Genomic DNA, 24804 nt, shown 5'->3' on the forward strand with positions numbered 1-24804 from the left:
CAGCGACACCGGAAGCATCCGGATTTGATCCTCAACACAAAAGTCCCGCTGTTACTTGGACGACGGTCTCAGCACCCGCTCTTATAACCATTTTATTTTGAAACATTCAACCGGGGCTCCCGGTTTGTATTCACATTAACTTAACAGTGCTGCGAGCGAGCAGGCGGAGAGGAACGGCATCTAAAAACCGACTTGGAAAAACTACTTAGCGGTAAGGGGCGAATTTTGCGACTAAATATTCACATACTCTGTGTTGTTTGTTACAAATTCCTTACGGTGTTTTGTACTGTGGTGGCGCATTCGTCTTTTTTCCCGTCTCTCAAAAAGACGAGTCGGGTTCGGTCGAGTGTAAGCGCCCTTATTGCTCGTCAGCCTGCTCTTATTGCTCAAGCTGTGACGTTCAGTAACTTGACTCGGACACAGGCGATTTACCATGTGTTCAATGACTCCCACACGGTCGCTATACATTTAGGACCGCATGTTTATTTATTAGACAGCATTTCCCCCAATTTTCCCAATCGGTATCTGTCATGTTCTCCTCAGTGTGAAAGTTAAGACGGCACTGTGGTCTCTCTGCATATCCGTTGCGTTAATGGCCCATCTCTGTTTCTGAATGCTGCGGTTAGTCCGCACAAGCATCGCAACCTTAAGCTAGTTTCAGTTCAAGGATTGTGTGGAAATTTCCAGAGATTTGCCCTTGAAAAACTCAGTATATTTATAATGTCGAAGTCTTACATAATGAAGGTTGCACGACCTCAGCCGATTTGTATTTCTGTGTAGCTCTCGCTGAATAGCAATATAAACTCATTTGTTTATAAATGCCACCGACTCCAGCCTGCTTTTAACCGCAGATGAACAGGATGATGCTCAGAAGGTTGTCATTTTGTTGTCGTACCCCACGTTGACTTATTGCAGTCTATTTTTCTTTCTGGCTCTTAACTTCCCTATTGTGCAACTTGAGTGATCTGCTGGCAGCGCTGCTCCGGTTGACGTGCCGCTATATAATGGCAACGAGCAGCATTATTGCAACTGAATCAAATAGCGTTGTTGTGTATGCGTGCTGTGTGGAGGAAATGTGGATTTTTCATTTCAGCTGCCTGTTTGGTCTGAAGTTATAGCAGGTCGGCTAGTTGACAGAATTAGAGGTCAGTTTGACAGAGCTCGTGAATTACCATCCACTGAGCAGGCCAACTCCTAATACTTGGTCTTGCTTGGCAACCCTTTTTTGGCAGCCATAATGTTCATATTAATGATGTTTGGGGTATTTAAAGTTATTTAAATCGCCATTATAGGAACCTTCACTGGGCTGCACAATAATTTGGTTCTCGATTTTATCAGGACTAATTAGTCCTATCAGGAATGCCATGGAGTGTTACCTGTCAGCTTTATTTACCAGCCTTTTTAAAGGGTCATTGCACCGATATTACAAACATGCCCCCATATTATCTCACTTACCAATAGTGACATTGATCCATCTGCCAGATGGTTTTAGTTTTATGGTGCCAAGTCTTGAGACATCAGTCAATGTGATTTCTGCCACCACCCCAATACTAAAGAAGTGAGTGGAATTGTATTTGTGGTGCTCACAGCATTAAAAACTTACATTTGTAATATTCAACAGCAGCATGTCTTTCCAGAAAAAATTTTCTTTGGAACTACGCCTACTTTCTACCGAAGAAATAGTTCCTATGTAAGCTGTTCACAGTGACAACTGTTGATTATTTAGTTTGGTAATGCAGAGTTTTTCTGAAGAGATGTTGCTGTTGAAGGGTTCTGCAATTAACATTTATTGTCATTATCGATTAATCTGTTGATCATTTTAACGATTAATCGATTAGTAGTTTGGTCTATAAAATGTCGGAAAATGGTGAAAAATGTTGATTAGTGTTTCCCAAAACCCAAGAGGATGTCCTAAAATGTCTTGTTTTGTCCACAACCCAAAATATCCAGTTTACTGTCACAGAGATGGAAAAAAAGAGAAAATATTCACATTAATCTGGAATCAAAGGATTTGGAATTTATTTCTAAGAGAAACTTTCAAAATAGACTAGTTGAGGATTAATGTAATAGTTGAGAGCTAATCGATTAATCAACTACTCCTTGCAGCTCTACTGCTGAATTTTTTAATGTAATTTTCCAATGTTTTGGTACCACAAACAAAAATCCAATCGCTCCCGTTGTACAGAAGGCATACATTTCAGAGACTGATATGTCAAAACCTGGCACCACAGAACCAAAACTAATTGAATGGCTCAATAGCACTACTGGTAAATGTAAAAATGTGGTTTTTGTACTTTGGTTGAAATAAACCTTTAAGCTTTTTAGTGACGCAAATTCATAAAACACATGGTATAAAACTACTGCAAAAAAAAGTGCTTTTATGAAATAGTTTTTTTTATGTAGCAGTATGTACAGGAGGGCATACTAATTTATTTCCCGTCTTATTTTCCGCTACATTACTGCTTATAATGTATTGTCATTTACTAGTGATCAGCAGATGCTATTAAATGAAATATTTTAGCAGCTAAGTTCATTTTATTGAAAGTTGACTTTGGTTTTATTTCCTGGAGAAGTTGTACTGTGTGTGTGTGTGTGTGTGTGTGTGTGTGTGTGTGTGTATATATATGTGAATGTGTGTTTTGTCAGATTGCATTTCCTATCCAGGGACTTCAGAGGTTCAGGAAGGCCTTTTTAGATATACTCAATCACATGCTAAGTGCTGATGAGAACATGATTCAGTGAGTGCTTGTAAAGAGGGTGTAGTGTGGATCTCAGCCGTCTGTGAGTGCTTGTTTGTGTGTGTGTTTTTGCGTGGGTGTGTGTTGGCCCTTTCTCTTTCAGGTTCAGTCAGAGTCTCGGGTTGTGCAGAAAGATTCAGGCAGACTGCTAGCTGTGGTCCACACAGAACACTTGCAGTATATGAAACAGGGGAAGTGGCATTTCTTCCTGTCTGCCCGTACAAGCCGAGGCCGTGTTGCTCAACAAAGTTAATTGCTGCAGAAACCTAAAGCTTAGGCAGTCAAATATTGAAAGCACATCTTTGGGAATTTCAAATGATAGTTCTCAGAAGTGGTGTAATCAATATAACATACTGATTCAGTTTCATCTTGTTTCAAATTGCATCAAAAATGTTCACAAACATAGAAAAGCCATGAAATCGATTGTAGAGCTTCTTAACTTTAGGTCTGTATTTCTACTCCTGTCACTGCTGCTCTTTTTGCACTATTATGTGAGGAGTGTGACCCCTGGGACAATAAGGCCCTCTGGTGTGTATGTATGTGTCAGAGGGAGGGGGAGAAAGATGGAGGGAGTCTTGGGAAGGGTGAAAGGTGGCGCTGATCCCGGTGGAGCACAGGGGTCGTGGTGGCAGTCCGGTCGGCAGGAGGGGGGGGGCTTTCTGATGGTGGCGGCCCTGGTTTTAATAGAGACGTCAGATGTGACAAAGACAGGCCTGACAGGCTGGCTGAATGGAGCTGCCGTGACAGAGCAGCTATCCTCAGCGTCCCATACACCGCTCTCTCCACTGTTGTCACGCCCAGCGCTCCCTTCTTTCTCATTCATGCCATCTCTCTTGTTGTATTAACTTATTTCATCTGCTCTTCACAATGCTGCCGTGCGGGTCAGTTTGATGTGTCAAAGCTTGACATGTGTGTCCACATTCATGTCATGGCACTGTTTGAAATTTGCACATCGGAGGCAGGAAACTGTTTTCGATCGTGGTTTAAAAAAAGATGAGCACCAGTGAGGTGAAGCTGGATGTGACTAGCATAGTTTAATATATTTCCCGGCAATCACATACCATCTGGGGTTATGTAGGTGGTAGCCTGTGAAACCCTAATGAATGGCAAATACGCGGCATGTAATTTGTGATTTTATTTACCACATCTCCTAGTTTATATTGATTGAGTCCAGGACCAGATAAAAGCACTTGAATACTGATGTAGTAACTTAACCAGGGATTTGGTATATGAACAGGTCTATTATCAAGGCCTAAGAGTCCTTGATTTTAGAATAGCTGAAAAATCCAAATAAATGCAAGTTCATTTTATTTTGGCATTGATGCAGTGTTTGTAATTTAAAGCTGTTGAATTTTGTCTTTCTTAATATCGAGCTTGACCTAAAGTTTCTGCTGGCTAATCATTGTCACGGTTGCTTGAATAATAATGTGTTGAATGTTGACTGATAATATTTTTATTAACTGTAGCTGAAGGATTGTCATGTGTCCTTGGTGGTGTAGTGTAGGTATGTTAGCCAGCTAAAGTAAGTCTTGATTGCTGTTTCCAGCACATTGTGTAATCTTTTGCTGATACAGTTTGGCTTGTGAACTGCTGAATGGGCTGTTACAAGGCAGTGGTATCACCTGTCCCATTAATCATATAGTTGTTGAAAACAGAAGCAGGTTCAGAGATTACTGAGTAATGCTGAGATCTACGGATAGAGATTTTATTAAACATAGGCAGAGCCTAGTGTGCTGCAGATGATCTCTCACTGGATAATAATCCTCCTCCTCTGTTTCTCCTCAGAGCTCCTAGTCTTGGCCTTGAGGGGGCACCAGCATGAGTCAGGAGTCATTGGAGTCTGGTAAGAACTACTCTGTGAAACAGCTGCATGAAATTAGTAAGATAATATGTTGGAAAAGAGAAATGTGTTGTGTGTGTGTGTTCCAGATGGTGACTCTGCTCAGGATGTGTCTGACTTTAACTGGGATGACTACCTGGAGGAGACTGGAGCCGTGTCTGTGCCGCATCACGCCTTCAAACATGTGGGTGCTGACAACCGTCACAGCTAACATGCATCACTGGATAAGCGTGTACCAGCTATTCATAATCAATTCCTAAACATCTGTTAAAAGTCTTAAAAGTTTCAAGTACCCACTAGTTAGTTTCTAACTGTGTATTATATCAGAAAGCATGACTCAACTGGTTATGGAATGTGTCAGCTCGTAAGGTCTAAATCTGTTTCAAGGAAGCATCCAATCATAAAGCACCATAAACACAGATGTCACTGTAGCATCACCAGTTGTAACAAATCTTCTGTAGAACAGTTTAAACATGTGATACTTGGCTGAAAACTGACAGGTAGGTTTAACTGAAATAAAAGACTATAATAGCATAGAATAAATATATATCTTATTTGCTTTTCATTGTACCTTTTGTAAGTTGTTTTTTTTCTGTGTGAACAAAGCAACACAAATATTAAAACTTCCAACTGCGATCAAGTAATTGTTTCCATATCCGATCTTCTGTCCTTGTTTCAGGTGGACCAGGGTCTGCAGACTGGGCTGACTCCAGGCATGAAGCTGGAGGTGTGTGTGCGCTCAGAGGCTGACAGTCCTTACTGGGTGGCCAACATCATCACCACATGTGGCCAGTTGCTGCTGCTACGCTACGAGGGATACCAGGATGACCGGCGTGCCGACTTCTGGTGTGACATCATGACGGCAGACCTCCACCCGTTGGGCTGGAGCCGCCAGCATGGGAAGACCATGAGGGCCCCTGAGGGTGAGGCATGGGTGGTGTTGGCATGGTGTTTTGTTTTTGTTTTTTTTCTTTAGCTGTGGGAGTTAAAATTAAAGTTGCAATCCACCAATGGATTCTTGAAAAATTGCATGGTCACTGTTTTTCCTGTAGAGATGAGCAGTCATATAAAACATGGCTGATGCTACATGCCAAAAATTCAAAAATTCTCTTGCCATTTTGGTGATAAATTGTAGATATTAATGTTATACATCTTTTGTGTTAACTTTAGACACATTTAGTTGTTCCACTTAAGGATTTAAATAAGATTTTCTTTTCTTTGAGTGTGATTCAAGGACAGGTGCTATTTAACGGTGGTAGTAAGTAATTGCACTTTTGTTCAGTATAGCAAGGAGTAATGAATATTTTAGTTATATTTCTGTTCTCCGGTTGTCTCAGGTAAAACACTTGCATTGCCCTTCTGACATTCAGTTTTATACGTTTCATGAGGAATAGTTTTGTCTGGAAAATGGGCAAGATATTTAGAGTTTTTAATGCAAAGTGCTAAAGCATTTTCAGTTTTTCTTCTCTATATCTTTGGTTAATGTGACCCAATAACACATGGGACCTAGATATTGTTGCAACAAAGAAATATTAAGAAATGTAATGCCAGAGTAACTGAAATACTTGATTTGTCTGCTTAGAATGTGGCAGCTGCATGAAACTATTAGATAACACAAATGCAAGTTGCTTACCATATGACCTATTAGATGAAATAATGTGATTTAATTCCAGTAGTTATCTTGTTTTATGGCTGATGCTGTGATTTAGAGTGCCTAAGAGAGACCAGGCAGAGTAGTGTATGTCTACGTGTGACATCCTGAGCCCACCTGGTTGTTTGGTTGATAAACTAAACACTGTACGTGTATGATCCGCCTCAGGTGTGCGAGAGAAGCACCAGGACTGTGATGCTCTGCTGGAAAAGGCCCTGGCGGAGGAGTGCAGTGCGCCTGCCAACCTGCTGGAATTGGTAAGGCAGGGGAACAGATCCGTCTTAGAAACTTCTCCCACCCAGGGGGTGGGGCGTTAGCTTTCGTCTCTGTATGTGCCAAGAACAATCCCCTCTTTCTCCATACTGATTTGATTCATTTGACAGCTTTAAAAACACATGTAATAAATACTGCAGTAAATAAAACAGTTGAGGTTGTCATAACAAAGCCAGACTTTTCCCCCATACTGTTGAAGTGGCAAGGCAAGTTCAGTAAATACAACTGACATTAAAAAAACACCAAGTTGACAGTTTATACCCTCAGGTGATCAGAATCACAACCAGTGACTCTGCAGTCTTGACACACACACACAAACACACACACACACACATGCTGTACAACTGTCATGTTTTGTTTTACTGTTGTTTGCTACTTGTTTTTATTGTCTTTGTAGTGTATATTTTATATCTCCAAGCACTTTTGTTTTTTATGGCCATTTTGAAATGGCAAACAGACAGGGAAACAACTTCACACTTAAAATGTACATTGGAATAGATGAACAGAATAGGATTTTATATCTTTGATGAAGTCTTGCATGTGTACCCTGCGTGAATTCCCAAGTATCCAAAAAATAAGGCTCTGAGCTTTTGTTTATGCCACCAAGGTTGCGTTTCTGAAAGCAAATTTGCTGTAGGAATAGCCTGTGAAATTCTTTAGAGCCATTTGTTAGCTTTCAGTGACTGTGCCAGTAAGTTAAGTGACTTAAGTTTGACATGACTAAGTTCTGCCACTTAGTCATGCAGTGCATTCTCTCCCAGTACAAATTCCTCGCCTTGCCTAGGCGTGTGTTCATTTGTGTTTGGCATAAGTGTGTGTGCTATCAGCTTCTCATTTACCCCACCCCCCAACCCTGCAGCCCCAGCGTGGTAGAGACCCAGTGGAGCTCCTGTGTGCGGGCTGCTACGTGGAGCTCCAGGACAGTGTTGACCTGGGGCTGGCCTGGGCTGCTGAGGTGGAGGAGAACGTTGGAGGAAGGCTGAAGCTGCGCCTGGTAGGCACAGAGGGCCTCCCAGACACGCCCACAACCCTCTGGCTCTATTACCTACACCCACGCCTCCACCCACCCGGCTGGGCCAAAGAGCACGGCTGCACCCTTAGGCCTCCGTCAGGTCAGTGGCACTGACACGGTTCAACTTTTAGATTTAGAAAAGAAAAGAAAAGGGAACTTGAGGTTTACTGTCAAAGCAGGCATGAGTAATGGTTTCTGATGAAAGGACACATGTAAAATTCACTTGGCAATCATACACTGGATGCATGTCTTATTATATAATATAGTCTTATTACCACTTTAAATAGAGTCATTGTATCAGATCAAATGTTTTTATCACTAATTATTTGAAAAAATAATAGTATTTTATGTTTATTCCCAATTGCTCAATCAGACCTGTCATTATATGATTTATATTAGCATTTTCCAATACTTCACTGACAAGTGAATAGTGATGAAATACAAAGAACCAATCTTCAAAATCTGATGGTATCCCACTAGACCTTGAAATTGATTTTCCATGCAGGATAAGATAGATCATGGTTTTCAGGGCCACGATCTGCTAATGTTATTCAAGTGAATAAAGTTTGTTTATATGCAGGATGTAAGACGCACTGGAAGCTGCGTCTCTCTCCTGATACAGCTGATCTACCCTCTGCAACACCTACAGCTAATGCCTTATTAATGTTTAATGCCAGGCTTTTATTGCTAAGAGTTTGTACCTGAATACTGTGCTTTTGCAAGTTAATAACAGAATGTAGTGACCAGTAGTGGTGCATTACACTTATCATAATCATAGCCTTTTTTATTATTATTACTTATTTTTATTGTGTCATAAAAGAATAGCAAAGATATAATGCTTTTTTATATGTAATGAAAGGTAACAACAGATGTTCAGCCTCATTAATCCTGCACATCACCTTGTTACATCTTGAACCTAATACCCTGTGAGAAGACGTTAATGTGTTTTGTGGTTGCAAAATTGTGAAGGACAACATTTTTTTTTTTTGCTTGCGTCTTTTAATTGTTGCAACCTATTAGCAACATATTAGGAGGTCCAGAACGAAGAACAAGCTGACACACATACTATGTTTTGCCGAGTCTATGCCATTGCATAGAGTGAAATTCAGTCACATGTACGTTTTACCTTTTCATTAAATATGTGTTTGATAATCAACATAGTTTCTAGTCATCAGGAAGTCAGGTTTAGCTCTTCAGCAGCTGATTTGTGTGAATGGGTTTGTTTCAGACCTGTTGGCCCGGCGGACAGAGGAAGAGTGGGAGGAGGTGAAACAGAGAATCAGTGACCTGCCTCAGGATGAAGCTCTGACTGCAGAGTTCAGTAAGGTACTGCCAACCATGCTCTTATTTGTTCTTACTGACCCAAACATATCACTGTTTATCCGCTGGTTAAGATTTGATAATTATGCTTTAAGCAAAGACTTGTGACATTCTCCCCAAAACTTGGGGCTGAAACATTATTAACAGGTGTGTGGGTGGGGGTGTGTGTGTGTGTGTGTGTGTTGTCTCAGGACCAGCCTGCCATCGCTGCTCATTGTTTCAAGGAAGGAATGAAACTGGAGGCTGTTGACCCTGCTGCTCCTATTTCCATCAGGCCCGCCACTGTCACCAAGGTAACAGACTTTCCTATCAAATCTGTCTCTACTATGCTGCAATGTTTTTCTCCGGGCCTTAGTTGTTTATGCTTTCTATTGCCATTAACACTCTACTTTGTTAAATCTGTAGCTAAAAAATAATCACCCCTCTTACAAATAAAAGGATGAAACAATGTCCATTTGAACTCAAAATGTTGCTATATAATCACGGTCTAGTGGTTCTCCTCCTCCTACTGTACTTTAGTTTGAGATGGTAGACGGCAAAAACTTTACATCTGTCAATTAAAAATGTCTGGAAGTGTCCCAAAATGACCTTCTCTCCACTTCAGGTGTTCAATGAGCATTACTTCCTGGTGATGATGGATGACCTTTGTGGTATTGAGGAGTCAGAGGGTGCTGGGAGGTCCTTTCTGTGTCACAGAGACAGTCCAGGCATCTTCCCTGCTCAGTGGAGCCTCAAAAACGGGCTCCCTCTCAGTCCCCCACCAGGTCTGCTCTGTCAAATGTTATCCCTTCATAACCAGTTACTTTATCAGTCATCAGCAATGTCAGAAAGTAAGGAATGGCAGTGAATTACATCACTCATGTGTTCTTTCCCCCTCTCTCCCTGGCTTTATTTGTTCCCTTGATCTGCCCTTGCTTCTCCCTTTCTGTCCATTATTTCCCCATCTTATCACATACAGGATACCGGGGTCCAGACTTTGACTGGGCAGATTACCTGAAACAGTGCGAGGCAGAGGCAGCTCCCCAGCATTGCTTCCCAACTGTAAGTCAACCTCTGTTTTATCCCTTTTATACCAAGTTCACGCTGGTCAGGCGTCAGTGTAAAGGGTGGTCTCATGTCCAGCGAACATGAAGGTTGATGGCAATGTGAGTTAGTGGGTCTTCAACTATTGGATGGATTGTCATGAAAGATGGTACAGACATTCATGATTCCCAGAGCGACTCATTTAAAGAGGTCATAGTATGCTTTTAGGCTTTTTCCCTCTCCTTTATTGAGTTATATATCTTTTTTGTGCATGTAATGTAATGCCCAAAGTCCACTCCAAAGAGAGTTTCCATCTCCCACAGAAAAAAAACTGCCTGAAAACCGCTCGTTTGTAGTGCAGACTTCCGCTTTCTAGTGACATCACAAGAAAACACGTGTCTTAATGCTCGCCTAGTGTCTAGTACGGCCATAGGCGGAAATCACGGGGGGGACAGGGGGGACATGTCCCCCCCTATCTGAGGGGTGTCCCCCCTTTAAAAACCATCAAATAATATAATGATATATACTTAAAATAATTGTGTAAATAGTAAAACAATACGGATGCAAACAGGGCAATTAAAGTGCTTTTTAAGTTTAGAAATATTTGAGTCCCCCTCTCTTGCCTCACAGTGGTTTGGTCCACTGCCTGCTTTCCCTCACAGGAGCCCGGTGGCAGAAAACCAGTTCAAATTCGTCAGTAGTTGTGGAGCTCCAGTAATGTTAAGCAGGCTGGCAGGGCTGTTTTATGCACTTTAAACATTGGATGAACTGATTATTTTGTCGTTTAATACAGATGATGCTGAGTCATTAATAAATTAATAATGACAGAAAGTTATGATAACCGATTATTTTTCTATGAGCCCACTCAGTTATTATAACATTACCTAGGTTGTTTAGTAGCATGTTTAACAGCTTATTGGACTGGAACTCATCTTCTACAGCTAGAGATGCGCAGATTGATCAGCTGGGGACTGAAATAGGCCATTTATTTTCGCTTACTCAGCTCCGACCAGTGACCGGGGTTGAGCAGTGTCAAATATCCAATTTTCTGCTGCTGACATTGAACGTTATAAACACGCTGCACGGCCGTGTTTCATATGTGTGCACAGACAGTAACCTCGTGTCACAGCCACACACACACACGCTAAAACACGTCCTAGGTGTGTGGAAGTTATTCACGAGAGTGAAGAAGACGCAACGCTATCTTATTTACTTCTGCAGAGTAACACACAGAAAGAGACGCTGTGGATATTGTAAAGCAGGGAGCAGGTAAAGCAACAGTGAACACAGCTGTTGGTGACGATGTCATTCATACCATGGTGGGCTCTATCTGTAATTAACAGCAAGCCTCCTCCACACGCGGCTCATCTGCTGCTGTGAAAACGGAATCGCGGGTGAAAAACCCAATGCGAGTTCTTTTAAATAAAACTGCTGACAAATAAAGTCAGAGCAGACAGAGACAGACAGACAGGTGTAGGTGTGTGCTTGTGTGTCTGAAGGGAAAAGAAAGGTGAGCTGATTACTGTAGTTTGTGATTAAACACAAAAATAAATTGGAGAATTAAGTAGAATTAAAATGGTGTGCAATTTATTTTTAGCTCCTTCCAGTAAAAAAAATTATTTTATAATCAGTGCTTCATTATGACCAAACAACTGAGACTAGTGAGAATAGCTAACATTTATACTGGTGCTGATGGGGATCCTAGATTTTTCCAATAAATAGTTACAAAAATGTTTGTGTATGCTATCAGTTATAGATCTTAGAAAGAAATAAAATCGGAATCGGCCAAAATCAGAATCGGCAGGTCAGACCTTAAAAAATCTAACTGGAATCAGCCAGGAAAACTGTAATTTGTGCATCTCATCTACAGCGATAATCCTTTGTGTGAACCGATATTAGGCTGATACTGTAGATCTACCATTGTGTTGGGTTTTGCGAATTATGAGGTTAAGTGGCAGAGCAGTTGGCCTGCTAATATCTAAAAGTCATATTTAAACAACTATTGCTTTGTGTTGTTGGCCAGAAAAATAGTAGTAAGACTTCTCGCTGTGTACACGTATCCTATAGGCCTACAGGTACAATTTTGGCTGTATTATTTGTGTCCCCCTCCAAAATAGTTTATTGTCCCCCCCTACTGTGAGATGAAATTTACGCCCATGAGTCCGGCACGCCCTCAAGAACACCGGTGGGAAAACACTCTGAGCTTCAGCACACAGTGACAAGACGTCCGCCTGCTGCCTCTCCTCTCCCTTCCAAACATTAGCTACAGGCAGTCAGTGGGCATGAAGTTGTTTCTGTGATGTAGAGAGTTAAAACTTTCTGGATGAAAGATACATTTGTTACAAATTAATAACTCCCCACTCTGAAACTCTTGCTCCAGTCCATGTTGCTAAGTTGGTAAGGGGAACATATACAGCTGAACCGAAGCCATGTTTACCGGCTTTTCAGGACCCGCCCTACTCTGCTTCTGATTGGCTAGTTGTCCTTAACTGCGCATGTGCAAGTCTCAACAAAGATCTAGTAGAGGTGAGATGCATAACTTCATAGCTAAAACAAAGTGTTTAACACACAGGGTGAAAAGAAGAGCTGCAGCAATGTGCAGTATGACAAAAAAATGTGTTTTTTGAAAATTAAACCATGTAAACCTGTTCTGGTACAACCCCTGAATAAAATGAATATAAGCATAATATGAGCTCTTTAAAAAAAAAAAACGCCACCAGATGCTGGTCAGACCCACATTTGTAACCGTGGTGGTGATCGTTCGCTGAAAGAGTCAATCTGAGATGAGCTACTAACTGGTTCCAAGCACATTTTGTGCTCTTTATTGGTCAAAATCACAATTAAATGTGAAATTTGTGGTAGAGTAATATGATTAAATTAAATTAATTAAACTGTCATATAAAGGCTGCATGAGATCTCTGCTGTAATGCAGTGTGCCTGCATGAATGAATAGAATTTGAATCACTACTGTATGTGATTTAAAGCCATATATTCAGAACACGATATTTATTAGCTTCAGACATTTTTTTATGAGACTGAAAATAACAACGCCTTGTGCATCTTGTGGCCACCTCTTGTGTAAACTGTTTGTCACATGGATGGTTTTGATGCAGAAAGAGTTAGAGTTGGGGACCAGAAGTTAAGTATGGCTCAGATCAGTGCTATAACACATACTGGTTTCTCTACAGCACACTCATAAGCATATAGTCAGTTCTGTTTGCAGCTTTATAGTCATTTATACTTTGGAGGAAATTTATTTTATATTTTGCTATCCCATACAGTCAGAAATGTTTTTGACAGAATGTATGAAATGAGATTTTGCCCATTCAACTGACGGCATAATGGAATGCCGGTGATGATACTATGTGTCCGCAGTGTGATGAGTTGTAAACAGATGGCTCACTGGGACTTTTACCAGAGGCAAATATGTATATACAGTATCTCACAAAAGTGAGAACACCTCTCATATGTTTGTAAATATTTGATTATATCTTTAAAGTGTAAATTTGCTGTTCCCTCAAAATAACACATCACACAGCCATTAATGTCTAAGCCGCTGGCAACAAAAGTGAGTACACCCCTAAATGAAAATGTCCAAATTGGGCCCATCTGAAAAAAATAATGGTTGCTCTACATAAAGATGGCCTAAGCTATAATAAGATTGCTAAAACCCCGAAACTGAGCTGCAGCACGGTGGCCAAAAGCATACAGCGTTTCAAAAGGACAGGTTCCACTCAGAACAGGCCTCGCCATGGTCGACCAAAGAAGCTCCGTGATGTCGTCATAGAGGAGTGGAAGAGGACTCCAGTGGCAACCTGTGAAGCTCTGTTGAACAGCAAATTTACACAGTTATACAAGCTGTACGCTCACTACTTTACATTGTAGCAAAGTGTCATTTCTTCAGCGCTGTCACATGAAAAGATAGAATCAAATATATACAAAAATGTGAGGAGTGCACTCACTTTTGTGAGACACTGTATATTTATGTGTATATGGTTTTCATAATAGACAAAAATCACCCAACACACGACCATCCTTTGCTGAGAAATAGCTCACATGTGAGCTTCTGTTTACCTGCCAGGAGCAATGTGATCACAGCTTCAAAGAGGCCATGAAACTGGAGGCCGTCAACCCACTGTCACCTGAGAACATTCACGTGGCTACTGTCACCAGGGTCAAAGGACAATACATTTGGCTCAGTCTGGAAGGTAAGATGGGGTACTGAGAGAATGTGTTTGTTTTAGCTGATGTATCATTTCTGTTGAGTCCAACAGCCTATTGACGGCCATGTCATGTAGAGCATTAATCAATGCAGGTCTAATCTGGATTTCCTGGCTCCCTAGTTCAGTGGCTAGTTTTCCGATTTTCTATGGAGAACGCAGGAATGTCAGATACACAGATTATATTATTTTACTCCAGTTCATCACTGTTTTGGAGATTATAAAGTCTTAGAGAAACAGATTTTGCACAGCTCACATACAACATTCTGCTATGTTTGAAGCGAAGGGGGTTAATAAGAGTTGGAAAAAAGGGGTAGTAGAGTAGCTCTCAAAAACGTGATCAGATTTGATTGACAGTGGAGTCTCCCAGGCAACATTTCTCTTACAGTATGAAGCTGATTAAGAAGATCATTTTCAAATATTTGTTTTTCCCTTTTTATGGGACATTTTGATGTATATATGCTGCAGATACAAAATTGTCATTTATTGTAGAAGATACTGTGTTGTCTTTGTATAATCAAAAGATGATGTTTATGTGTATACTTGCAAAGAAGTAAATGAGGAACCTAAATGTTAGTTTTACTATTGTGTGACATTTATTTGATTTGATTGTAGCTCAAATTAATGTTGTATGTGAAGTATGTTACTATGTCACCAGTTGCTCTAGCTGAATTTGGCCTCCATGACCGGGTGAGAATGTAGTCTATGATATCTTTTGGTGTATTGTGAGTGATTTTCTAATAGCGCTGTGTCTGTGTGTATATGTATCTGCAGGACTGAAGCAGCCCATGCCAGAGCTGATAGTTCATGTGGACTCCTTTGACATCTTCCCTGTCAGCTGGTGTGAGACAAATGGCTATCCGCTTGTCTACCCCATCAAACCCTCAGGTATACAACACCAGTTATTATAGTGGACTCTTATGGTTTTTACACATTTGCTTTAACAAGACTGTTACTAATGCTGTGACAGACATAATACAGTTTGGTGTGTACCCTGACCTCCCAATTAGTGGCATAATGTAATAGTGTGACTGGGCACACATTAGTCTTTCCTTGTTTTTCAGTTGAAAAAGAGAGGAAGATTGCTGTGGTGCAGCCTGAGAAACAGTGAGTATAGAAGGAAGGTGCGGAGGTGGTGACAGGCTTATTGATTTAAATGGATCGAGTCAGATTGCCATTCATCACTTGATTCAATTTTCATCATTTTATAGCCGAGCTCCATTGAAGTCATCATCACCTGACACTGTCAAGCAGCAGATGGCCAACCAGTCAGAGACAGGTGAGTGGTTTGTCTCAGGTCTCACTGAAAGATTTCAAACTAGGATATTATGCCTTCAACTGACTATCTGTGTAGACTGTGGTTGTTTCATAACTGGTGTCTCAATTTTTATCTGTGTTTAGGACAAGGGAATGGGAAATACTGCTGTCCCAAGATCTACTTCAACCACCGCTGTTTCTCTGGCCCTTACCTTAACAAGGGACGCATTGCAGAGCTGCCTCAGTTCATTGGCCCTGGAAACTGTGTCCTCGTGCTCAAAGAGGTGAGAGGGGCTAATCCAGCTGTTTACTGTATGAATAACACACATGCACACAAACGCACACAAAAAAACAATCAATCCTTACACAAAAACATGACAGTTGATGGCAATGTAAGTCAGTAGGTCTGCAACTATTGGATGGATTGTCATGAAATTCGGTATAGACATTCAGGATTCACAGAGGATAAATTTTAAGCTGAGGAACCCTTACCTTTCCATATCAAGTCAAAAATTTCCAAAATCCTGCAAAACTAATGGCATCGCTATTGCTATCAGCCTCAGCAATACATTAGTATTAACATTCTAACACACTGCTAAAAATCAAGTTTATCATCATTGTCATTGTAAGCATGTTAGCATGTTAATGTTAGCATTTAGTTCAAAGCACTGGTGTGCAAAAGTCACAAGGCAGCTAGCATTGCTGTAGAATGGTTCAGCTATTTTCATTCCTATGAATATTTAGTGGAAACAAATGAATTCATGTTGGAGATGACTTAGAGCCTTTATCTCAGTGCATGGTGTTAAAACCACATTTTCCCATAATCCCTTTAGCATGCTGACAGAAAGAGGAAGTTGCTACCCCCCATTCTCAATAAACTGATTTTTATCAGTGTGTCACATGTACCATGGCAGGAAACACAAAGCAGAGGGCTGTCCCTCTGCTTTGTGTGGTAAAGCAGTGCCCTTTCTATAATAAAGCAACCTTACTAATTAATAACCAATGGCACACAATGTAGATGCCAGTAAAGGCTGCTAATCTTCTGCCAACAGTTACGTTAACAGTAATGAAAGTCTTGTTTAAAAATGAATATGTGGTTTGATGTTGAAATGTGACACATAGCACCATTAAAGAATAAAAGTCGTAACCCTCTAACCTGCAGATAAAACCTGTAAGTGTTGCAATTCTATGTATCTTGTTTCCAGGTATTGACTCTGCTGATAAACTCGGCCTACAAGCCCAGCCGTGTGCTGAGAGAGCTGCAGCTGGACCAAGAGAGTCGCTGGCAAGGCCATGGAGAGACACTCAAAGCCAAGTGAGGGAAAACGCCATTAAATCCTCAGCTCACAATTGTCCGCACACATGCAAAACCTGCAGGAATAGTAGGCATGTTGGCCAATATTTGAACACCTGCTGGATTAAACGGGCTTGACTCAAGCTGCAACCTTCAGGGCTGAAAAATGAAGCCATTGCCAAAGTTCCAAAAACTGCAGTTCACCGAATGGCTACATGAGGCTGGCTCCAAAAGCGATCTCCAGAGACCCTCCATGTTAAAATGCCCAACTATACAGCAGGAATAAAAATGTTTACAGTCTGGTACAAAAAAACGGTTTTGGCCTCTATAGCTAAGTTCCCCCTTCATGATGACTGTGCTCATCCATTTAAATTATATTAAGGCTTAAAGTTAAGCATAATTAAGGCATTTTCAACCTAAATATTGTGTGAAAAGATTTATCACAGTTTATTTACTGCTTAATCATGCTTTTCTTAAAACGTCAGGTACAAGGGAAAGAGTTACCGGGCTACTGTGGAAATAGTCCGTACTGCAGACCGCGTGGCAGACTTCTGCAGGAAAACCTGCATCAAACTAGAGTGCTGTCCGAACCTGTTTGGACCTCGCATGGTTCTCGACCGCTGCTCGGAGAATTGCTCTGTCCTCACCAAGACCAAATACAGTACGTGGTTTACAGAACTACAAACGGCTGATTGTCAAGAGCTATGCTTATGAATAAGACTGAATGACTTATCAGATGATCAGCTTAGAAATCGGTATACTTGCTCTCCTTTAACAGAAACGTTCAATTCTTTTCATTTGTGTTGCTCATGAATAGAAATGATTAATGAATACATAAATGTTGCCTTAATGAATACAAAAATTCTGTGAAGCCGAGGGATAGAATTTGTGATTTAGAAATTGCAATAACTTTCCACAGGCAATGAATACGCAGGTATGGTTTTTCTAAAAATACGTGTCAGAATTGGTGTGTTTCATCTTCTACTGAGCTGTTTCAACAGTACAAAGTCACAGATTTGTTGATATGTTTACTTACCGCTGCACTGCAGTGTCGGGGTTAAGAAACTGATGCAATTTGATAGCAACAGATGAACCATTACAGTTTCACTTTTGTCTCATATGTTTTCACATCACTCCAGATACCACATATCCTCCACCGCTTTGCTTTAGTTTTAAAATCAGTTTGATCAGTTCATTTCCATCCATCTTTATGATATACTAAAACCTTTCAGACATGTCAAATGCAACATTACACAATAAGCATGTTGTCTTGTCACCAGCATATTACTATGGAAAGAAGAAGAGTAAACGCGTTGGCCGTCCACCCGGAGGCCACTCCAACCTGGAGGGCGGAGTGAAGAGAAGAGGGAGGAGGAGGAAGAGGAGGAAGCAGCTCTTTGTCCATAAGAAGAGACGCTCCTCAGCCTCAGTGGACAACACGCCTGCTGGGTCTCCACAGGTAATGCACACACATTCATATATTTTTATAATTAATGATGCATGAATTGCATCATTGTTAAACCAACATTGTTAACTCTGGTTCTTCCTCACACGTTACTTGAATCTGTGCTAAAGAGCTGTTTGTTGTCCCTGTCTGTGGCTCGCAGGGCAGCGGAGAGGAAGAAGATCTGGATGAAGATGACTCCCTGAGTGAGGACTCTGGCTCTGAGCTGCAGGATGATCTTCAGGATGATTCTGAACAATCATTTGGGAAGTCCCAGCCCACCACACCGTCCCCCTCCCCACCGGCAACACCTAGACCCACACGCCGGCGCCGGAAACCCCGCTCGCCCTCATTCTCTGATGATGAGAACCGTCCTCCTTCACCAAAGGTTACGAAAGTCACAAAGAGTCTTAAAATGACTCGGTAGCAATAAATACTGAAAATAATGTGTACAAAACACGCTTGTACAAAATGTATGATTTTTGCACAATCCCTCCCCTTCCATCAAATACTGCCTTTCTCTTCCTCCATTTAAATAAAAAAAAATTATGTTTTCACTGTGACCTCAACTTGCTCTAAACAGCTTCTGATGAAATCAACAAGACTGAAACAGCCAGCGATTATTTTGTTGCATGCTCAGGTCTGATCATCAAATGTAAAGGTTCAAATGAGCTGTGAGCCTTTCTACTTGAGCTGGGAGATCTCTGAGTATCTTTGTGACTGACTCATCCCGTCTGTGTGTTTATAGACCTCAAAGACTGAGCCTCCTCAGAAGCTGTGTTTGGACACCAGCCCACTGGAGTGGAGTGTTACTGATGTGGTTCGCTTCATCAGGACCACTGACTGTGCACCTCTTGCACGGATTTTCTTAGATCAGGTAAGAAATACTCACAGGCGTAATGGCCTGACTTGGGATGAGAGCTCACTCCCCTCTACTGAAATAAATGCACTTGTATTGTATCCACAGTCACAAATAGAAAACATCACTTAAACACTAATTTTAGAAACTGCATCTCGTATGAATTTATGTTGTAGGAGATTGACGGACAGGCGCTGCTGCTGCTGAACCTCCCTACAGTGCAAGAGTGTATGGACCTGAAGCTGGGACCGGCCATAAAGCTGTGCCACCACATTGAGAGGGTCAAGCTGGCATTTTATCAACAGTTTGCTACGTAGCTGACGGGGAATGAACATTGGCGTGGCTATATCCTGTTCTTTGTGTCAATCCTGTGAAAAAACGCTGTATTTTCCCATTCTGACTTTTTAAACACTGGACACAGAATCCTGCATTTACCGCATGGTGTTGGACAATCCTGGACATGAGATGGATGATGCAACATTTTCTGATCATCGAAGAAAGAACAAAGAACAGCTACATAGACAAAACAGTTCAGGTGCTGTTTAGGAAACGCATGGAAAAGGACTGAAGGGCAGAAGAATTCAAGGCACTTTGATGCCATAAATAAGTAAAAGCCTTTATTAATTACAGCATGTTTTGCACAGGAAAAAAAAACAGAAAAAGCAAGCCATCATCAAGGATTTGCTTTCAAGCAACAGATTGGTTTCTAGCTATTCTCTAATAAAGGCTTCTTTATTTATTTATGACTTCTGAATGCCTCGGAGTCTTCTATTTTATTTCCTCTTTCTTTGAGGAAGAGTGAGTAACGCTGCCTTCCAGGCAACTCCGAACTGGGAAATTTCCGACCTCCAACTAGAAAAACTATCCTGGCACGCCACCTGAAGTCGGACTTCCTACTTGTGAACTCAGAGAAAAAATATCTACCCCGACTTCAGGAGTAGCAGCTGAATTACGTCACAAAACAATGAGAGAAGATGACTTTATGAGATTCTTTACTGTAGCCAGCTACCTAATAGGCCTAACATATTTCTACATCAATGTACATACAGAACAGGTTTTTCTATATGACTGTATGTATTATTTTAATTTAAATACATGCAAATGTACTTTTTGTTGCTTTTTTGTTTATGGTTTACATTGTGTGCTTCCATGGGAGCTGCCATTCTTTTGTGACGTAATTCAGCTGCTACTCGTGAAGTACAGGGTAGTTTTTCTAGTTGGAGGTCGGAAATTTCCCAGTTCCGAGTTGCCTGGAATGCAGCATTAGCCCTAGAACATTTGGTATCTGCCTGTCAACCTTTGGTAATGTCTGCTGGAATCAAATGAGGTGGTCCCGCCTCCTAATCAGGTGATTTCACACTCATGTCTAATTTCACTGAAAAGATGGTCAACATTTATGTCATGAAATTGTATACACTGTATATGACAGTGCACTGACATTGAAGCACTTAAAAAAAACAGATTGATGATTACATTATTTTCATAATCATTTAAGTAAAAAAGATCCAAGCTGTATCTTGGAGCACCAACAGATTGGAAGCATTTGTCTTGTGGTTTATAATGTTTTTAAGAAAAGACTTATTCTCAAAAACATTGTTAAACCCATTAATTAAGACAAAAATAATTGTTTTCACAGTGTTCAGTTCAGTGTCACAGTTCAAGTGTCTTGAAAGCCAGAGGTAAGATTAAACTAGAGATAGTGATAATTGATTTGAAATAAGTCATAGGGAGCCATTGCAAGGTAAGGAATTAGATTTTAGTGTGAACACCAGATATGTGTACTATACCAACACCATTTGCAAATGTTATCCAGCTGGATTAAGATACAATCAACAACACATGTAAAGCGGGCCTTCATCTCAAGAGATACACTTGCTTTCTTGTTCAGGCTTCTACTGTATGTAAGGACAGTTTACAGTGCAAGGATTCTGTATTGCAAGCACAAGGAAAACCATGTACTGTATTGTGGTATGCAAATATGACAGTGCATGTTTGTATATAGTGTATATAATCAAGTATCTTCTAGTGCAACAGGGTGATTAGAGAAAAAAAGAGCAATTAACTCTTCCACATAAGCAATGTGTAAATGCCCTAAATATACAGTGCATTTGCACAGAATAGGCCTGAACTCATATGGAGTGTATGATTAAAACAATTTCAGCTATAAGTAATGTTATTTGAACCATTTTATATAATTGAAGTGTCTTATTTTAAACAATTAACTTAATGAAAAGTGTGATGTTTTAAAGATATTCAAAATGCTTTTGTAACTAAGTTTTTCTTCTTTTTACCTACCAATTGTTCCTGTAGTGTGATCTATTGTAATGTTTTGTTTTTTTTGCCCCCATTTTGCTTGTAGTTTCCGCTGTATTTAATGGAACAGCGTTTTATTTCACGGTTGAAGAATATAACAGCTATTTAAAAAGACTGCAATTAAAACTGTTAACCTGATGTGAAGACTACCCCTGGTGTTTGTCATACATTTCCCAGCATGCAGTTCGTGGCTGCGCAGGCCTGTCACATGACGTTACGTCTGTCAACAGGAGTGGGCACTGCTGGTCAGGAAAGCAGCTGGAAGAAGGCGAGCCGTGACCTGCAATAATTCACATTCATTTATTTCGTATACCGACGAGCTGTTTTCACAGGCGTTCAAGTCACGAGCAGCCGGTGCACCCGCTGCTTTCAGCGGCTGAGAGAAAATATAAGTTTGCTAGCCCAGCGTTAGCTTAATGCAACTGAGTTAGTTAGCTTGGTAACGGTGATAGCATCTCAGCCGCTGGATCCCCTTTTTACTATGGGCGTTTGCCGGCACAATCCCCCCTCTTACTGGCTGACCTGCGCTGCACAAAACATAAAGTAACTTATAAACGCGGGATTGGTTTGTTGGAGTAGCGACATGACACGTGTGTAGCCCCTGTGCGTTACCGGTGTTAGCTCACAGATCCCAGGTCGCGCTAGGATAACGTTGTTTTTTTTCTGCTGCAGGACCTTCTATACTTGCTATTGATTTTTAATGTTGCAGCTCGGTTCAAAGCGTGTTGACAAACTAGTTACAGCTGCGTAGGACGTTACTGCAAGGGGTTACTGTAAACCCATTTGACCGACGGCTTTACTTTTCCAATAACAAAACAATGACAACTATGTGTGTCTGAAGCAGAAGAATGAGCCCGCTTGGAAGGGAGAGGATGCCTCCATCTTTCACCGAAGACTGTCCAGCGTAACAATAGCTGACCAACTGCTGGAGGGAACTGGGAAGCACGCTGCAGTGTGAGAAGCTACAGCCCTCGGCTTTATTAATTAGTCTCGTGTGCCTCTTCTGTCCCATGGCTGCTGTTAGTGGTGTCAACATGGTCTCCCAGCTCGGAAACGTGGCACTGGCAGGTCCAGGAGGAGCGGGGCTGCCCGCTGTGACCTTTACCAACACGTCGGTGTCCTCCAGCCCGACGCCAGGTTCTGACAACCGGGGGTGCGAGAACGGCGCCTTGATGGACTCGTTTGGCATTTTCCTGCAAGGACTTCTCGCTGTGATGGCTTTTAGCACGCTGATGTGTGAGTATGACCAGAGGTCTGCCTGTGCCAGATATCTGACTCCAGCTGCTGATGAAACCGGGCAATGATCCAATAGCATCACTCGTTAATCAAATGTGATATTGATCTCAGCTGGGAGGCTCATGCCCCAACTCTGTAACAGGAAAAGGCAAACAGTAGTATGATCAAGAAAGGCTTTCTGTCTATTGGAAAACTAAATGTAACACTCCACCTGGTGACTACTTTATTGGCTGTAGTTGTAATAATAGCTGCTTACTTACTCTCTACACCTCCTGGCACACTTGACCTTTCCTGCTATGTTATATCTAGTCTGCCCCTATCAGGTTAAAACTAAGTCAGTACAATTCCTAACAGGGAACAGCTATTGTTCTCACGAAGGGTTTTTGTCATTATGTTTAAAATGTCATGAAAAATGTCATCTAGAGCAGTGGTAGAGTCAAAGACCGCTTACCTTGTTTATGTGTGTTGGAGGTTCACCCAGACGGCAAGAAGCACCTCCAGCTTCAATTCACTTGTGTGATACTGATTTGCAGACGACAAAAAAACACAATGTATCACAATGTATTTAGAATAATTTTTGCTGAGTGAGGTTTATTTACCTCAAGCATTCTTTACTCAATATATACCCTGTGACTGCTTCACAATAAAAGTCAGTCATTTCTCTACTGACTACTGAACTAATGTGTGCGTTTTAAAAATATACTCACTGCACAAACTACTTTTTCATAACTGCTGTCCGCCAAGCTCATTCTTGTTTCATTTCTCCCTGTGAATCATCTGCTCAGGTTTGTTTGTTTCCATGTCCAGCTAAGGTGGCTTTATGTTCGAGCTGGGCGGCTGATATTATATTTAGATCATTGGCATCGAAAGATGAAAATCACACTCTTGGTTTAGCCATGGCTCCATTCAGTCAGTGTCTGGCGCTAGCACTGACATCTGTGTGAGCTAATGAGAGCAGCCTCAGTTTTGTGTGTGTCCATGCAGCCTCGCAGCAGTGGGGAATAATCAGCATTTTAGACCTGTTCATTTTCTTTTCTTTTTTTGCCCGAGGCAACTCTCTGAGCTCCGCTTTGGCTTACTCCTCCCAGCTGCACGCAGGGTGTGTTTAGTCCAAAGTCACACTTGTGCTCAGAGCAGAAACTGAGGTCACAGCTCGCAGTATAACTTGCAGCATGAAAACACTAAAAGCCTTTTTTAACTGTTTGGGCAACACCACAGTATTTTGTGGAAGTTTTGAGAGGTAAGATTGTTTGACATGTTCTCTGTGAGTTAAGGGGCCCGTGAGGTACCACAGCTTTGAACAGTTCATTTAGAGAGAGTCTGATGTTGGGAAAAGTAAATCGGTGATATCATGATGTGGTTCCCCTCTCATACAGCACTGTGTCATAAGAGGGTAGTGGGGGTGTCATGGAAAACAAGTCACTATTGTGAAGAACAGCAAGAGCTTTATTTGTGTTGGACATTTCACTGCTCTCAATGATGAGCCTTCTTGCGTAACACTCCTCAGACTCTTTTACACACAGGACTTCTAAAACTCCCGTAACATCCCAGAGTAGCATTCGCATTGACACATACAGTAGTTGTAGTGTTTGTTACCTGGGGAACAATGTTTTGCACAGACTATCACTTTGCTACTGCAGATGAGTTTCATTCTGGACAGCTAGATCTTCATCACTTTATTACTACGTTTTTACACTTGACCAGGCTACTATTTAGATGATCAAACACTGAAGAATTTAGATCCACTTCTCTTTTTTTGGCCATCTTGAAAGAAACATCTCCCTGTTTCCTGTTAACTTAGCAGTGAGCTAAAAATAAGGGTATTGGATTAATAATTTTGTAGCTGTTGCACTGCATATGGTATTAGCTGGTTTAGGTCATGTTCTTGACTGCTAGCTCTACTTCCTCTGTGACCAACAACATTTGCTCTTGCTCAGTTCTTGTTCATAGATCACTGTCTCATTTCTAAATTATAAATATGTCAGTACGAGGCGACATTTTCATTTGTAGTAAACAAATAGATAGGTTTACAAAACCAACGCAATGCTCATTGGACCTTTGACAGCTCGCAGGATGGTTGTAACTTGGTTCAATGAAAACAAAAGATTTTGTGATTTTGTGTTTGTTTGTGTTTGTATGAGTGATCTGTGGTAAAATCCCAATTTCTTTGTGGCCATCTCTTTCCTCCACAGTGAAACGCTTCAGGGAGCCAAAACATGAGAGGAGACCTTGGAGAATCTGGTAAGGCAGCTGAGCCAGCTTACATTCATTTCTCTGCAAAAGCATCAAATGAATCCCGGTGGGGTGCCTCGGATGCATTTCAA

At 41.2% G+C, this 24804-nt stretch overlaps 2 protein-coding genes and 1 long non-coding RNA gene across 3 annotated transcripts in view; 2 read left to right on the forward strand and 1 right to left on the reverse strand.

The window, feature by feature from the left end:
- Positions 1 to 21382, forward strand: sfmbt1 (Scm like with four mbt domains 1). Its single transcript, XM_046075348.1, has 21 exons — positions 1 to 211; positions 4524 to 4581; positions 4668 to 4762; positions 5258 to 5501; positions 6398 to 6486; positions 7362 to 7614; positions 8743 to 8840; positions 9026 to 9127; positions 9439 to 9598; positions 9793 to 9875; positions 13939 to 14065; positions 14852 to 14965; positions 15142 to 15184; positions 15289 to 15356; positions 15479 to 15618; positions 16540 to 16649; positions 17114 to 17289; positions 17909 to 18087; positions 18236 to 18460; positions 18821 to 18949; positions 19108 to 21382. Exons 2-21 carry the CDS (start codon positions 4557 to 4559, stop codon positions 19246 to 19248), a joined length of 2601 nt encoding a protein of 866 aa, XP_045931304.1. The 5' UTR covers positions 1 to 211; positions 4524 to 4556; the 3' UTR covers positions 19249 to 21382.
- Positions 20669 to 22982, reverse strand: LOC123986924. The gene is made up of 2 exons (XR_006829017.1): positions 22932 to 22982; positions 20669 to 22613 (listed from the first exon to the last, which is right to left on the reverse strand). It is a non-coding gene; the product is annotated as an uncharacterized LOC123986924 (long non-coding RNA).
- Positions 21469 to 24804, forward strand: part of stimate (STIM activating enhance) — an 18005-nt gene continuing 14669 nt past the window's right edge. Inside the window, exons 1-2 of the mRNA XM_046075349.1 lie at positions 21469 to 22480; positions 24673 to 24721. Coding sequence (XP_045931305.1) covers positions 22255 to 22480; positions 24673 to 24721 — 275 coding nt within the window. The 5' untranslated portion in view covers positions 21469 to 22254. The remainder of the gene's footprint in view (positions 22481 to 24672; positions 24722 to 24804) is intronic.

This window comes from Micropterus dolomieu, linkage group LG18 (genome assembly GCF_021292245.1).
Source record: "Micropterus dolomieu isolate WLL.071019.BEF.003 ecotype Adirondacks linkage group LG18, ASM2129224v1, whole genome shotgun sequence".
NCBI classification, from domain to species: Eukaryota; Metazoa; Chordata; class Actinopteri; order Centrarchiformes; family Centrarchidae; genus Micropterus; species Micropterus dolomieu.

Bases quoted from the DNA above. Each gene is read 5' to 3' on its own strand.
- sfmbt1 (XM_046075348.1), top strand. From the start codon at position 4,557: ATGAGTCAGGAGTCATTGGAGTCTG. The intron at 7,615-8,742 runs GTCAGTGGCACT...GGTTTGTTTCAG, and splicing joins CACCCTTAGGCCTCCGTCAG to ACCTGTTGGCCCGGCGGACA. The intron at 18,461-18,820 runs GTTACGAAAGTC...GTGTGTTTATAG, and splicing joins ACCGTCCTCCTTCACCAAAG to ACCTCAAAGACTGAGCCTCC.